Source organism: Vidua macroura, chromosome Z, assembly GCF_024509145.1.
Source record: "Vidua macroura isolate BioBank_ID:100142 chromosome Z, ASM2450914v1, whole genome shotgun sequence".
Taxonomy (NCBI): domain Eukaryota; kingdom Metazoa; phylum Chordata; class Aves; order Passeriformes; family Viduidae; genus Vidua; species Vidua macroura.
Genome location: NC_071611.1, coordinates 68,713,555 through 68,728,269, shown reverse-complemented (window position 1 = coordinate 68,728,269; position 14,715 = coordinate 68,713,555). Strand labels below are relative to the sequence as shown.

General features: G+C 38.7%; 1 protein-coding gene across 4 annotated transcripts; it reads right to left on the bottom strand.

Moving 5' to 3' along the window:
- Nucleotides 1-577: 577 nt before the first annotated feature.
- On the bottom strand, nt 578-12,436 carry MACIR (macrophage immunometabolism regulator). Of its 4 annotated transcripts, none has more exons than XM_054004271.1 (3): nt 11,933-12,436; nt 11,254-11,362; nt 578-1,928 (listed from the first exon to the last, which is right to left on the bottom strand). In XM_054004271.1, the coding sequence occupies exons 2-3, from the start codon at nt 11,305-11,307 to the stop codon at nt 1,284-1,286; spliced, it is 699 nt and encodes a 232-aa protein (XP_053860246.1). In that variant the 5' UTR covers nt 11,308-11,362; nt 11,933-12,436; the 3' UTR covers nt 578-1,283. The 4 variants fall into 4 exon arrangements, with proteins under 4 accessions (XP_053860246.1, XP_053860245.1, XP_053860249.1 ...); XM_054004270.1 differs by lacking the exon at nt 11,933-12,436 and adding an exon at nt 11,447-11,694; XM_054004274.1 differs by lacking the exon at nt 11,254-11,362.
- Between the last annotated feature and the right edge of the window lie 2,279 nt (nt 12,437-14,715).

Here is a 14,715-nt window from a genome sequence, read left to right as displayed (position 1 = left end):
TGATCAAATAATTTATGTTTAAAAGCAATATGAAATTATTTTTAACTTTTGCAGAGGTCATCAGGCAAAATCAAGTTATGCACTGCTTCAGTACAAGACTGCACCTAAGAAAAATACAGTATGAAAACTATTTTTCATTTTTAAACTGAAGTAAAATTAAAACAAATTAAACAAAATGTTTTAAACACATCTAAGGATACAGCTGTCAAATCTGCATTTGAGATCATATTTGGATAAAAATTTATTAACAAAAGTAACCCAGTGCATTATTCTGCTGCAAAATTCAAGATCATCCTTTCAACGCTGACAAGAAATATTTCGTTGCACTCTTGTCAAGAAAAATTCCACCCTCCAGAGCTCGTGTTCACTGCTTCAAGTCAACAAAATTTCCAAAGCTATGAAGGTGACATCTTCTGCTACTACAGTCAAAATGAAAATCACAAGTTAAAATCAAAAACACTACCAACATACCAATACAGACATTCCATTTTCTGTCCCTAGACACTGCAAAAACAAAATCTAACAAAAAAAAACCTAAACCTCCCCCCCAAAAAAAAAAACTTTACTTCCTGAAAGATTTGCTTTAAATAACTTAAAGATTTATTCTGAACATGTTTCATAGAATAAAATGGAAAAAGCAATTACTTCCATGCAGAAACTAAAAAAATAATTTAATAGGATTCAAGTAGCAAATGTTTCTTTTATGAACAAATCTCACCCACATCACCAGTACAAGCGCAGTCTCAAAATGTATGAATTGGATTGTTTAAATAGCAAGTGATTCATCCAGTCAAGCTCACTTTCCTGTCCATGCTGTAAGAAAAACGCATACATTTTACTACAGAAACAAAAAGTAAACCCAGAAAACCTCCTTGGGTACTTATCCAAGAGCAGTTTCTAATATCAAGCCAAAATTAGCAACAACCAAGCAGGTATCACAAATTTTTCAGTGTTGAATTACTGTTGTGTAAACAGAAGCAGTAGAGAAAAAAAAAATCCCAAAAAACAAAAGCTTTTTTTTTGTTAAAATGTGTCCAAAGAAATATGCACTAGTTGCAGTCAAATCTGCATCAGAAGCTGCTTGATCAGGAAAGATTTCTCTCTCGAAGCATTTGTAGAACACTGCATTGCCAAGACTGTATTCGAATAAATTACTTCCTAGTAACACTTGAGCTGCACCTCATTGCACCTACAATGTGGACAGTCATGTATACAGTACAACAGTGGGTTTCTGCAGCAACAGACAAAAGATCAGAAATCATTTCTAAATTTGAGATGATAGCTCATGTGCTATTCCTTGCAAACATATGATCCCCTCTAAGAGTAAGGTGTTGGAGCTGGTACTGTAGCACTTCTGTGTCAGCAGGTTCCTTAATGCTCATTTTGTCTAAATTGAGGTAGTCTAGGGATTTTGAATGAGCCCTTTTACCTTTCAAAAGGCAGAGAGGAAGGGGACCATGAAGTGCCTTGTAAGGTTCATATGGTAAAGCTTTATTGTATTTATCCCCTGAGCTGGGCATCCGTCTCCTCCTCCTTCCATTTACTGCTGGGATCTCATATGGCTGGTAGTACCTACTTCTAGTTTTGTACAAACGTGAGGAACGTGAAAGTCCTGAATCAAGATGTTTGGAGCCCAAGTTAGGACCAGATTCTCCTTTACTCTCTTCACTTCCAATACACTTATGGGCTAATTTTAGCAGCTCCTCTCCAGTTGTGAAGCCAACCAGGTAGTTAGAATCCATGTGAAGGATCTGATATCCTGCAACTGTCCGCCTCAGTGGTGAGCAGGGGGTGCTGGAACAGCGTGGCTTTTCTGCTTCCATCCTGGCTGCAGAACTCACCTCTGCAAGAGGCACAGAGAGGGTGGAGAGGGCAGTTCTGGACTCTCCATTCACATCAACTTCCATTTTAAACACACAGCTTTGCTCCTAAAAGTAAAACAGAGCTTGATCAGAAAATGCAACACAAGGTGCTGAGAGAGGACTATAGAAAAGGTATTTTGTATCACCCAGAAGTCATAACCAGTTCTTCCCTATTCAGCCAGGTCTTAGCTCTGCACGTTGTCACATAGCAGACCTATCACCAACATCTGTCTTTCAAAATTATCTTGGGTGGGTTTTTTTAATAAAAGATACCCATAAAGATACTGATAATTCTAAATAGCTAAAAACATACTTGAATACTATCATACACAAAAATGGAACATCTTTCTGGATCATTTTTTCAGCCTTTTGATGCATTTGGTTCTTTGTAGTCCCTCACCTCTTGGAGCATCTACATCCAGTAGCAGATCCACAGCACCTTCTCCCATCTTTACTTTGTGATTTGTCTACTGACAATATTATTAAACAAAGCTTTCAAAAAACATGCCTAAAAAGTATGAGCTCCTTTAGATATGACCATGGACCAGTCCTGATCTGACTGTACTGTAATGCTTCCATCTTCTAGATGTGCACACAGCTTGCTTTAAATTCAAAGAATGGCATCCTAGCTGTTCCACACCTGCCTGATTAAGTCATCAGCAATCCTCCCCCACTCCCCAAGAAAATTCACCTATCATCTTATTCACAATTAATCAAACACACACTATTTTATTCTAATAGGATTCTAATGTTTTTCTAACAAAGTATACTGTGTTTAATGAACATAGCATTACATTCTTATAAGCATCTTAAGAATAAGCAATATTTATTTGTTTTTTTCCTATTTCTCTAGGAAACATACTATTTTACCCTTCCCTTACAACTATTTCAAATACATTATTTGGTACCTTCACAAACAAAAGTGCTCACTGCAAGCTATTACCATCTCTAACATGGAAAGATATGGTCACCATCACAGCAAGTATACAGCAGCAGATGCCAGAACACTGGAAAGACTCCTTTTCATTTCTATTTTCAGTGTCATCTGTTTTTTCATTGACACAACTACTTCACAAAACAGGTCACATTTGTGACCTGCTTTCTTTATTTCCTGCAAACCGATGCTTTCTTCATTGTCAGACTCACCTTTGCCCTAAAGGTCAGCTAGTGTAGCTACTGGCTCTGTAGTCAATATACTTCACCAAAAAAAAAAAAATCAGCATAACTATGTCATGTTTAAAGGCAACAAAGGAAGGAAAGTTAGCATCCAAGTGTTAAGCTGAAAGAATACTGAAATTATATGTGATCATAAACTACATTCAAAAGCTCAATAATATTTCACAAATAAGGCTAAATCAAAACACACTTCCAGGAGTTTGCAAACTTTTGAAGCTACTACTTGCTGCCATTTTGAGGCTTCGAACAGGCCAAGTAGCAATGACGCAACAAACAAGGAAATACTTTATTCCATCTTCTGCAATTAGACACCTCCCAAAATCCCACCAAGACCAATCTTCATTAATTTGTTTTAAATAAGAGAGGTATGCAATTATCACTTGGCAGAAGAAAACACTAGCCTTATGCAAAATATAAGATTACCTTGTTTCTGTGAAGTGACTAGGAAGGAGCAGTTCAAATAATGTTCTGCCAGAGACTGGAAATCTGTTCTGAGACATCTTGGGGGCTTGGAATGTGTGGTAGGGGGTTGGTGAGGCCTTGCTCTGGTGAGGTGGTGCCCTGCCCCAGCTGCACAGTGTCTATCACTCATGGCACAATAGAGGCTGCCCCCCAGTGTTGCCTAATCCAGCCCCTAAATGGCCAAGCAACTGAAAGACCCACATGGGAGGAAGGGTTTTTAAGAAGGCTGACAATGAGGCAAGCATGTTGTTCTTTAACCCTACCTTCATCTTGGAGCTTTGCATCACTGGAACCCTGGAGTTGGTAGCTATGTCTATTTTTCTACGTATTTCCTGTCTTTGTCCCTTTCTTCTTCTACCTTTCTTTTCACAGAAGATAATGTCAAATGGGTTTAAAGGTTTTCTATGTTCAGTGGGCTATGTCTGCGCTGTGGAGTTTCATGTTGTACTAAATAATTGGACCAAGTTCCTCATCTTCTATAATTCACTAGTAAGCTTTGTGTGATTTTTTACCTCTTGGAGATATCTGGTTGGTATTTCTCCTTTGCATCTACCCAGACCAGAAGAATCTTGGTTTAACTCTGGATTTAAACTATTTGAGCTCTCATGTTCCTAACTCTCCTTCCCTGCTCAGTCCCCAATCAACCTGCTGCTCCGTATGCTAATAAACTAGCAGTAAACAAAATGGCCACAGTTCTGCTAAAGAGAATTTTATTTGCCATTAAAAGACTTCTATTATGGAGAGACTATTTTTAATGCTCCTTTAGTCGTAAATGGTCTCTTTTCATTCTTAGTTGTGGTATACTTAGGATTCTTCATTACTAATTTTATGTACCATAACTTTTGCAGATATACTTCATCCAGTGAGCTTTTAAGCATTCTGGGGTTGGACTAAATGATCTCCAGAAATCCCTTCCAACCCTAACAATCCTGTGAATCAATCAATACAGGTAAAACAGTTAAATAAAGAATTGAAATACTGAAGCAAACCAGACACCAAAATTTTTCACTGCAGAAAGTCCACACAACTCAATAATGCTTCCCATTACATTTAATTGAATTCAATATGTATTTATGCAGTCAATTACCAGTTTTAGACTAGCAGAAGCAGCTGTTTCATACTTTAACACCATATCAAGCAGTGAAACAGTAAATTTGATGAGGCTTCAGCTGGTGAGACAAAGATATTAATGACAATTTCTGAAGTTGAAATTATGCACCACCAAGAACCATGATTACTGGAGGCACAGCACACAGAAATTCTGTATTAAAACTTTGAGCTTCCCTGTGATTTTAGGCAAAAAACCTAAGTATCTGTTCTTGCTCCTAATTCCAGTTTTACCCTGCAGTTTGGAAATCTTTCCTGTCACCTTCCAGAAAGACTCAATTAGTTCTATTAAAAGAAACTGAAATGATGCTAGAAAATGTATAAATAAAATGGATGTACTGCAAGGTTGGAAATGAATCATATTACCTAGTCACATATAAACAACAAAAGCAACAAAACAAACAAGCCCAGAACAAATTACTTGCCACAGCACTATACGCCCTAAAGAAGAGGTACAAGGAAGAGATATCTTCACGCACTTTTGGCATTTCAAGTCTTAAAGTAACACAAAGACTGCTCTTCTCAGAAAACAACTCTTAAAATTAATTTATTTTTGTTTGAAACATAGGTGTGTGCTCTGGTAACTATGAGCAATCAACTTGGAAAAGTAACCATGCAGAAGGGAAGGAGTCGGCAGTTCACTGCACAATAATTACCCTCACTGTAAACCAGTACAAAGGAAAATCAGAGCAGAAAGTCTTCAAGACAGCAAGGTCCAGCCTAAGTACTTTAGGTTTTGAAAGTGCAGAACTCCTATTTTGTGCTGCAGTGTGAAGAACAGTATTAAAACCAAGAAATCTGTCAGACATTTGAAAGCAACAGCAGCATCAGGAGCTGGTGCCACAAACACCAAGAACTGAAGGGACTGATCTAGGCACTGCTAGCTGGTGACAGGAATGACTGGCCAGCTCCACAAGCAAAGGACCAAAACTCAGCATGTATGTGTTCAGCCCTTCTTTCCCAAGACTTTTAATGCCAGATATTCAAACTGCCATATGGCTTCAGAATGATTTGTATCCTTATCTGGGGAAAAAAACAGAAAAGACATAAAGACATTATTTAGTAGACTCCTACAAAAAAAAAAAAAAAAAAAAAAAAAAGAAAATAATTTGAGATTCACAGTGAGTGTCTGTACCATCACCTATAAACAGGTATTTAATACTTTTTGACAGTATCTTTAGGACATTTCTATGGTTATAAAGCATTTGACAACTTCTGTTATATTCACTGCAGTTTACAAGTATAAGCTCATCAGTAATTCCCAGCATCAGTTATAACACTGGAAAAAACAGTACTTCAGTTTAAAAAGATTACTTCTTCAGATCACTGCTGGCTTGTCTTCTTGCCTCTCAAACAGAATGACAACAGAGTGATGCCAATTCAAGACAATTTATAATTAAAGATAATTATTATTTAATCTAAGCAAGGAGACTAAGAACAAGATGGCATATCCTTTGCTGCTGGTCCACATATTAAAAACATATGCAAAGCAACTGAAAGTAGTAGTTACCAAGAGAATTAATTTGACCAATACCTACCAAAATGGTCTTCAGAATAGAATTCAATAAGATTTTACAAGATTTTACCAATTTTCTGTATATTTAAAGCAAGCTCTGCACATAAAGTAACCAGACCCAATCCAGATAAATACTGAGAAAATTGTCTAAAACACAGAGCAGAGAAATAATGAAGATAATACTAGATTAACTATTAAAAATAATTGTATGACCTCAAAGAATGTATTAATATTCTTGAGATAGTTTATCCAGTGTAAAACCATCAAAATTTCCACATTTTGCAAATAAAAATATTTTTGGTTATTGAATCTTCCACAAAGTTGGCAGATACCATTCATATCCTTCTCATAACATGGGACAAATGAAAAACAGACATGCATGACACACTACGGCCTGATATCACAATATATGCACTGTAAATCATTTATTGTTGAAATGACTTCTTGCCATGTGTTATGAACAAAAATAAGACTTAAACCTTTGAGGAATGTAGTTAACAGTGGTAAAATGTTGTTACAAAGTTAAATGTTGTTAATATAAGTTAAACGTTGTTAATACAAGTAACAAATTGTGATTAGTTATATTAAAACCCAGTAGTGTTGCTCGCGTATAAAGGGAGAGTGGAACCGGGGAGGAGCTGGGGTGCCAATCTTTGTGGAGGGGCAGAGAAACTTTCAGGAGTATTACATCACAGAACACAACCACAACTTAAATCAAGATTGGAAGAGAGACCAACCAAGGGGAGGCGAGAATTCCAAAATGATTGGCCAAGACTGCACCAGCTTATAAGTCAATCAGCAACGGAGAAATAGACCTGTCACCGCGCGGATCCTGAGCGCCCCAATCAGGACATGAGAGAGACTTTAAAAGGCCTGGGGTGTCGGACACCCGGCTCTTTCCTTGGAGCCGGTTTCCCTGCACTCAAAATCTTATTTTTTTCTCTGATAAAGTGTTATTTCTTCTGTTACATGCATTACTTACTCTCTTTCTGAGGAAAGAAATGTGATTTACAAAACACAAACTTTAATTACCCAGTATTTGAAAAAGAAGAAAGATGAAGAGCAGTTTTTCTTGATACTCTTATGCTTTGTTGAAAGTCCACATTATTTTGGACTGTAAGTTACTCTTAACAAAATAACTGGTTCTCTGTAATTTGGCATTTCTATTGTTATGTATCTCCTCAGCTAGAATCTGAATTGATTTTACAACATGGCTTTTTTTTTTTTTTCCCTTTTAGATAAGCATTAAATTTCTGGAATGTAAATGTTTTCTTCTTCAGAACTGATTCTTCCTCCTAGATGCCAAGCCGTAGGCAACACTTTTATTTAAGAATCAGTAAAATATGTCACACTGATAAAATTATAGTAATTGCAACAAGAAAAAGCAGAATGGAGATGGCAGTGGTGATACCAACTGTAAAAGAATCAAGCATCCTGAATAGAGATATCAAGCCAGTTTTGACACTTTCCCTTCTCTTGATATATACAATGCACTTAAAAGACAAAATTTTTATCTGTTAGAATTTTTATCAGGAGTAAGTGAAATAGCCCAGCATGTGTGAAGCCAGGACACCTTTAATTATTTCAATTGTCTCCTTGTGAAGAGTAAAAGAAAAGGTCTACATAATTCCCCTTGCAGTCTGAAGGGAAAAAAAAAAGGTTTGCTGCTCCTTACAAGAAATTCCATACTCCTCCAAGCTAAAGAGAATGGGGGCAATATGAAATTGCTGCACCACATAAGACAACATTCAGATGGAGTAACAACCAAGTGTAGCACAGATTTACTCCCTCAAAACAAAATGATGCATAAGACATATACTATAATCCTACAGACCTTAAGAAAACATGAATTCATATTACTGAATTAATAAAGCCAGTGCAGTTACTTCAGAATGTAATGTAAAAGAACAGCTACAAAGCAACTAGCAAAGTGTGCATGTATATTGGGGGTGTTCTTGTCAACAGGTAAAAAATTAAGCCATTCAGCTACCCAGTATACCAGGCAATAAATATCACATGGCTTATATAAAACTAGCATTTACAAAGTGTTCTTTTTGAAAAGATGATTACATCTTTCTACTAATATGCTCCTACTCCAAGTAGCAGGAACCAGTTTTGAAATTCTTGTTATTATTGACAGTTTTAATGAGAAAACTATTATGATCCAGAAAACTACCTTTTAACATTGAAGACCATCGTAAGTGCACTACTGAGAAACTACAGCTAGCAACACCAGTGACTACCTCAGACCAGATCAGCATGACAGAGCATACAATTTACGAAGAAAAGAGACACATGGAATGTAAAGAGTCTGACCAGACTAATGAATTTTGTATGAGCAGACTTAGCAAGCAGGAGAAGTGAAATAAAATGGTGGCAAAGAAGGCCATTTAACATCTCTCTGCCAAGCAATACCAGATGGAAGTATTTAACAGACAATAACTTCTCTAAAATATTTAGAGCCTTCCACATGGACAGTGAGACTTCCGTGTTGGATTGAATCACAGACAAACACTTCCCCTTCACTTGGTCAGTAAAATGATGCTCCTAGCCAGCATAAAGGTAGTTGTTTACTGTGCTGACTCATCAAAAAATGAAACAGTGAGATATATGCAAAGTAGCTGGTGCATATTGTAACACAAATAATTTTTATTCTTTATTGGATTAGTAAGTAAAAAAATGTTTCCCTTATAATTTAATTTTTACTTCTCTGTATTTTTGATCTTCCATCTTTTCATCAACGAAAATCTAAGTTGAATTTTCAAAGTTTTTCTTATTTTCAGGTTAGCCCACTTGGGAAGTCACTAAACAACCTGAGATGTCAACAAAAAACTAAACTGCCTTTTAAAAATAAGGGACAGAAACAAACAAACAAACAGAAGGAGAGTGCTTAAAGTATTCCAGTTTTCACCAAATAAATACTGATTTCATTTTTTTAAAAAACCAAAGTTCTAATGGGACTATGGGTCCCCACTGTTTTTGTGTTAGAAAAGAAATTCAGGTTGGGTAGTATTCTATATTTACAAGTCAGTGCAGCTCTGGTGACATTATTTTGAAATGATCAGCCTAAACTGTGCAATATCCAGCCTTTGACTAGGAACAGCTATTCAAGGAAAAAAAACTTTTAAAATAGACCTACTCACAAATATTATAAAAAATATGTTCAATAAATGCAATTTAGTTTTTTCAAGTTTTTTAATGGAAGCACTTTAAGTCACTTGTTCTTTGTCTTACCTTGCTACAATCTGCAGCAGATACTTAGATATTTGGTGGAAAGGTTTTGATGCCTTGAGAGGCTACCTAGAACAGACACTAGTGCTAAAGGAATAAAGTAGGTATTTATTGAAAAGGCCTTCAAAGGATATACCTTGGGTAGTACAAGAGCCCGGCCATGGCTACACCCAAGATGAACAACTGGTCACGAGGTTTCACACTTTCATAAGTTTTGTCCATTTACATATTGGGGTTAATTGTGCAATTACAGCTTCAAGTTATGAAGTACCATACTCCCAGTTTGCTCTCCTCAATTCGCTGTTGTAAATACTTTTTGAGACTGAAGCTGCAACGGTGTCCTTGGCTCTCGGGCTGGAAAAGGATTGTTTTGTCTAACTAAACTGTGAAGAGAACTTGCTAACACCTTATGTGAAGAGAACTTGCTAACACCTTATGTGAAGTTCAGAGTTATATACTAATGCAGTACAGAATCTGGAAAATATGAAACCTAAAACTTAAGGCATCGGTTTCACGTTCACTTATACCATCCACATTGATAAAGGTCACTTTCTCAAGCTCACTAGAGTAATGTTTGCAAAGGCTTTAAAGTTTTGTTGTTTGCCTGCTTCTCAAATGCTCCTTCCCTTACTTAAATGCTGCTTTAAAACAAGTGTAATGCAAGTACAGAGTAACAATTAATAGAAGTCCAACAGTACATGCAGTCACAGGAAATTTCTATTAAACTTAAAACTAGTGTGAACAGAAATCTTCCTCCCGGAATGCTCATTTCTGACTCATCTGACTTTGCAATACCATACCACATTTGCATATGATTATACATTGCTGGTGGCCAAGCCAGCAGCATAAGGCTGATCAAAAAAAGAGACTGTACAGAAAGCTACACTGTAATGTCAGTACTCTTACACAAGAGCTTAAGTTCAGTGACTGCACTGCCACTGCCTCATTTCTCTCTGCTTCAAAGCCACTGTGAGAATCATGCTCCTCTATCTTCATTATCCTAACAAATGCTCTTCCACAAGGGGGAAAAGAGACAACTGAAGCAAGCCAGAATTCCCTGTTAGCCAGATTATGGTTCAAAATATACCAACAGCAGGAGGGTGGTGGGAGGAGCAGCTTTCTGACATAGATTCATTTCTGCATGCAGCTATGCAAGCACCCATGTGTGACATCCTGGCCTGTCGCCCTGGTTATCAAGAGTTTTCTAAAGCCTTCTAAGTTTACATTTTTGTAGAGAACTTTCTTACACAACTTTCTGTAAATAACCTATTGTTTTACATTTTCATAGAGGCGGAGAAATTTGATGTACAAGTAGTTTGTCCAGTGTCGTTGGAGAGGTGGCACGTTCACCCTCCAATCCACTGGCATCTTTTGAGAACTATAAAAGATTAGAGTCAGAAAAAATAAATTAGTCTCTTCATCGTGACCAAGGCTGTGGTGCGTCGTTTTTGCTTGTGTCATTTAGTGACACTGGCCCACTCCAGAGATACAGTAACAAAGACACGTTCATAAGAAGCATTTGTTATTGTTCATAATTTCTTATTTTCTTTGTAATAAAGAATACATTTATGCTAGGCAAAATATATATAAACCAGCATATAAGAAAGACATACAGAGAATATAGGTTTGAGATTGTTTTCCTATTTTCTGCATACCACTCAAAACAGCACCGCAGCTGCTCAAAGACACTTGTCCAGTAAATGGACAAAAAGCAGAGACGGAACTGGAAAAACATGCCTGCTAATGAACCAAAGCAGCTTAGCAAGTTTAATACTCTGAAGTAACACTTTAATATACCTTTGAGTGCACACGGGTAGTCAATGAGCTTCACAGGCCATACAGTAAATATTAAGATAAAACTCTGTCTTCACTAAGCAAAAGAAATATAAAGTTACTCACAGAAGGCTGTGCACTAGTGCACGTTGTCACTGTCAGATTCAATAGTAAGGTCATATTCAAGTTTATCTCTTGTCTGAGTATGGGGCTGCCAGTGTGCTTTAAACTGCAACTGAGGAGACGGTTATGCACACTAAATGCATACATACACTAATACTAGATATAGCTGCAAACAAATGGCTTTTCCACTGCTTACACTGTCACCCATCGGGTGGCACGGAGAGCGCACAGGAGCAGCCTCAGCGCAGGCTGCAGGGCCCGCATGGCAACTCCCCGTGGGAATGACCACCAGAATCCTGCTCTCCTAGGGCTGCCGGGCAGTTCCTGCTTTGCCCCCCTGTACCGGCTCAGCCCCGCCGCAGTCGGGGGCCGCAGGGCGGGCTCCGAGTCCCGCAAGAGCGCAGGGCCGCTGCCCGCACCACGCGACCTGGCGCTGCCCGGCCCCGGCCCACCCGGCCCCCAGCCCGCGGGCCCCGCTGCCGCCGGGAGCGGGCAGAGGCGGCGCCGCCCGTGGGAGGCGCGGTCCGCACCGCGCGGCTCCCTAGGCCTCCCCGCCGGCGGCACCACTGCCCACCCCAGAAGGCTCTCGCCCTACGGCCCTTGCCTGGGCGCACCCAGCTCCGGGAGCCGAGGTCAGGGCTAGAGGCCACGCGACCTGGGGTGAATTCCCGCTCGCTCTTACCTGCGGCCCAGCGCGGCGGGGCCCGTGCAGCAACAGCTGCCGGGGCCGGCGTGCAGGGCGCTCCAGCTCCCCGGGCCCGCCCGGCGCCAGGCTGAGGGCGGAGCGCGGCGGCAGCTCCTTGGAGTGTATCCAGGCCGTTCCGAGCTCCGCCTCCCTCCCCGGCGTGAGTCTCGGTGTCTTCCACCTGTCCTCAGCCTGGTTTAATAAGCCTTAGTCCCCCGTGCCATTCTCTGTCGTATACAGCTGTAAGAATGGATCAAGCAAGCGTTCAATCTCTTGGTGACTTTCTCATCATGGGAACACCGCCCACTTCTGTAGTATTTCCAAGCAGCCTACAAAGTTTGAACGCTGACTAGATAACAAACCTTTAGTAACGGGTTTTGCTAACAACCAATTAGATAATTTCTCTATTGCATTTTGTTGCACAAGCAAAGATGCTATTGCTGCAGCAAACTTTGCAAACGATTGCTTAACTTGACTTTTGCAAGTAAAATAAAAGGGAAGGGGAAGAAAAAGTTTGATGTCATAGTCCTGTTTTTCCGCTTTAGTAATAGTTACGAGCTCTACCACACAGCTCTTAAACCCCTAGGGATGGACTTAAGCTAGGTTTTGTCTCTGAAACTGAGTCTTTAAAGACTAATTCTTAAACACACAGCTGAAGTTTTAGTCTGATTGGGAAGGCATGGATGACCCCCATACAAAGGTCATGTTCTGTTTTCCCTCTAGTCCCAATGGTCCTGCCAAGAAAGATGCAGGTGCTCTGGTCTTGAATTGCACTGAAGGGTGTTGACATTCCATATTCATCCAGACTAAGCACTGTGCACCCAAATGCTCCTGGAATTTGTGTTCCTTGGAATTCTCAGCTAGAACAAACAACAGAGAAATAAAACCCAATGTTTTTATAAGGAATTTTAATTACAGGCTCTGCAAGTCCTTAAGAGTCATAGGGTTGGCAAGATCACAAAAGCGCTCTAAGAACTAACTTAGTAAATTTAGCACAGAACATGGGGAATGTATCTGGTCAAGCAGCAGTCTAAGAAAAGGAACCTGGAGTGTAGTTCAGGGGCATTACGATGCTCCATGTCGCTCACAGTACACAAACTCCTTTGGTTCATGTTGACACCTGCAATGCTGGCCTGAGTGGGAAATCCCATCTTCCTGTGTTGTACCGAGGTATTAATGAGGCTGTAAGATCTTGTGAGTTAGTATATCACAACTTTCTTCCAACAAACTTCCTCCCAACAACTTCCTGCTCTCACTGTCAACTGAGTTTTCAGTCAGACTCTGAAATGGAGTTCCAAGGAGAAGAGGGCAGACAGCAGTCGGATATTTTAGGATTTAATTAACTGTAAAATTTATTAACATTTATCACACTGACAGAATTAACATGGTGCAAAACTTTTAAATTCCTGAGCACCAAAAGAAAGGCAGATCCTGACGACTTCTCTTAAAGCTAGTATTCAGATTCCAAGCCAAATATTTGAAAATGAACCTACACTTTCCTAAATCCCCATAATTTTCAAAATTTTGTGTTTTCAGTGTAATCATGCTGTTAAGATTTTCTTAAGATAAACGACTGTATTTCATTGCTTTTTTGCAATGTTTATCAAGGCATCCAAGATTTTACATGGAAAATAAAGATACTTTAGAAAACTTGGGCTTTGTTTTCCCACACAAGATCTACTTAACAGTCTTTAGTCCTAGTGCAATACAGAGGGAAAGAGACCATCACAAGCCATTTTCTCTGCATCATCGTGGCCAGAACATGAAATACCAACATCTTAGACTGCCCGTGCTCATCAGTAGCTTCCCACTTCCCAATGACAGTCAATTAGAATGACAATACAACACAATTTGTAATTAAACACAAAATTAAAGGTAAAATACACAGAAAACAGCTCAATTTCTATTATCCTCTTCAAGCTCTTCCTGATTTATTATCCCTAGAGTCCTTTTATCAAAAGGCTTCTTTTTCTTGCTATTCCTGTATTCCATGTTTGTACATTGGAAACTGCTATGGTGTTTTGAACATTAGAGAAGTTATTAAATTCAACAGCTGAAAGCGGAGCAATTTATAGAATATTTACTCATTGTGTTTCTTTGGTTCTCTGTACATGGATTTAATCACCAAGCCAAATGAGACGAACATTTTTATTAAATACTTACTTTCTTTTCCCTTTTGAAGGATTGTAGCCATTATTTTGAAAACACAATTTTTGCTGGAAATCCAGAACCACATTCAGTATAAAAACTAATTTGAGAGGGGGCAGGGAAAAGAAAAGCAGCTCTGAGGAGGGTATGGCTGATGTGGCAGAAGAACGTTATATTGGGGGGGCAGGGGGGGACAAAGAAAGAAATATTACATATTCCCATATAACTTGCAACTTTTGCCATCCAAATTCAAAAGTTTAATAATTTCTTAAATGATTATTTGGCTAAGTTAAAAACTTAGGAGACCAGTGAATACAGTGAAAATTTACTTAAAACCTAAACAAAAATTTTAAAGCACATAATTTATTAAAATACCCTCTTAATTTTTTATATAATAATTTAAAAAAATAAGTTTGATAAGTGTGAAAAGCATCTCTTGATTTGCTTATTGGGCCAAATTGACTTTTTTGCTTAATTAAGCTGATTTCAGCTGGAATAACAGCTATTTAAGCACGGTGAATTTTGTCTGATGGACACAAACACAGGAAAGAATATGAAAAAAGTTGTGGGGTTAGACCTTTGTGCATTTTGCAGATCTTCAGTTAGTACCAGCTCTGATTCAGAGCATCTCA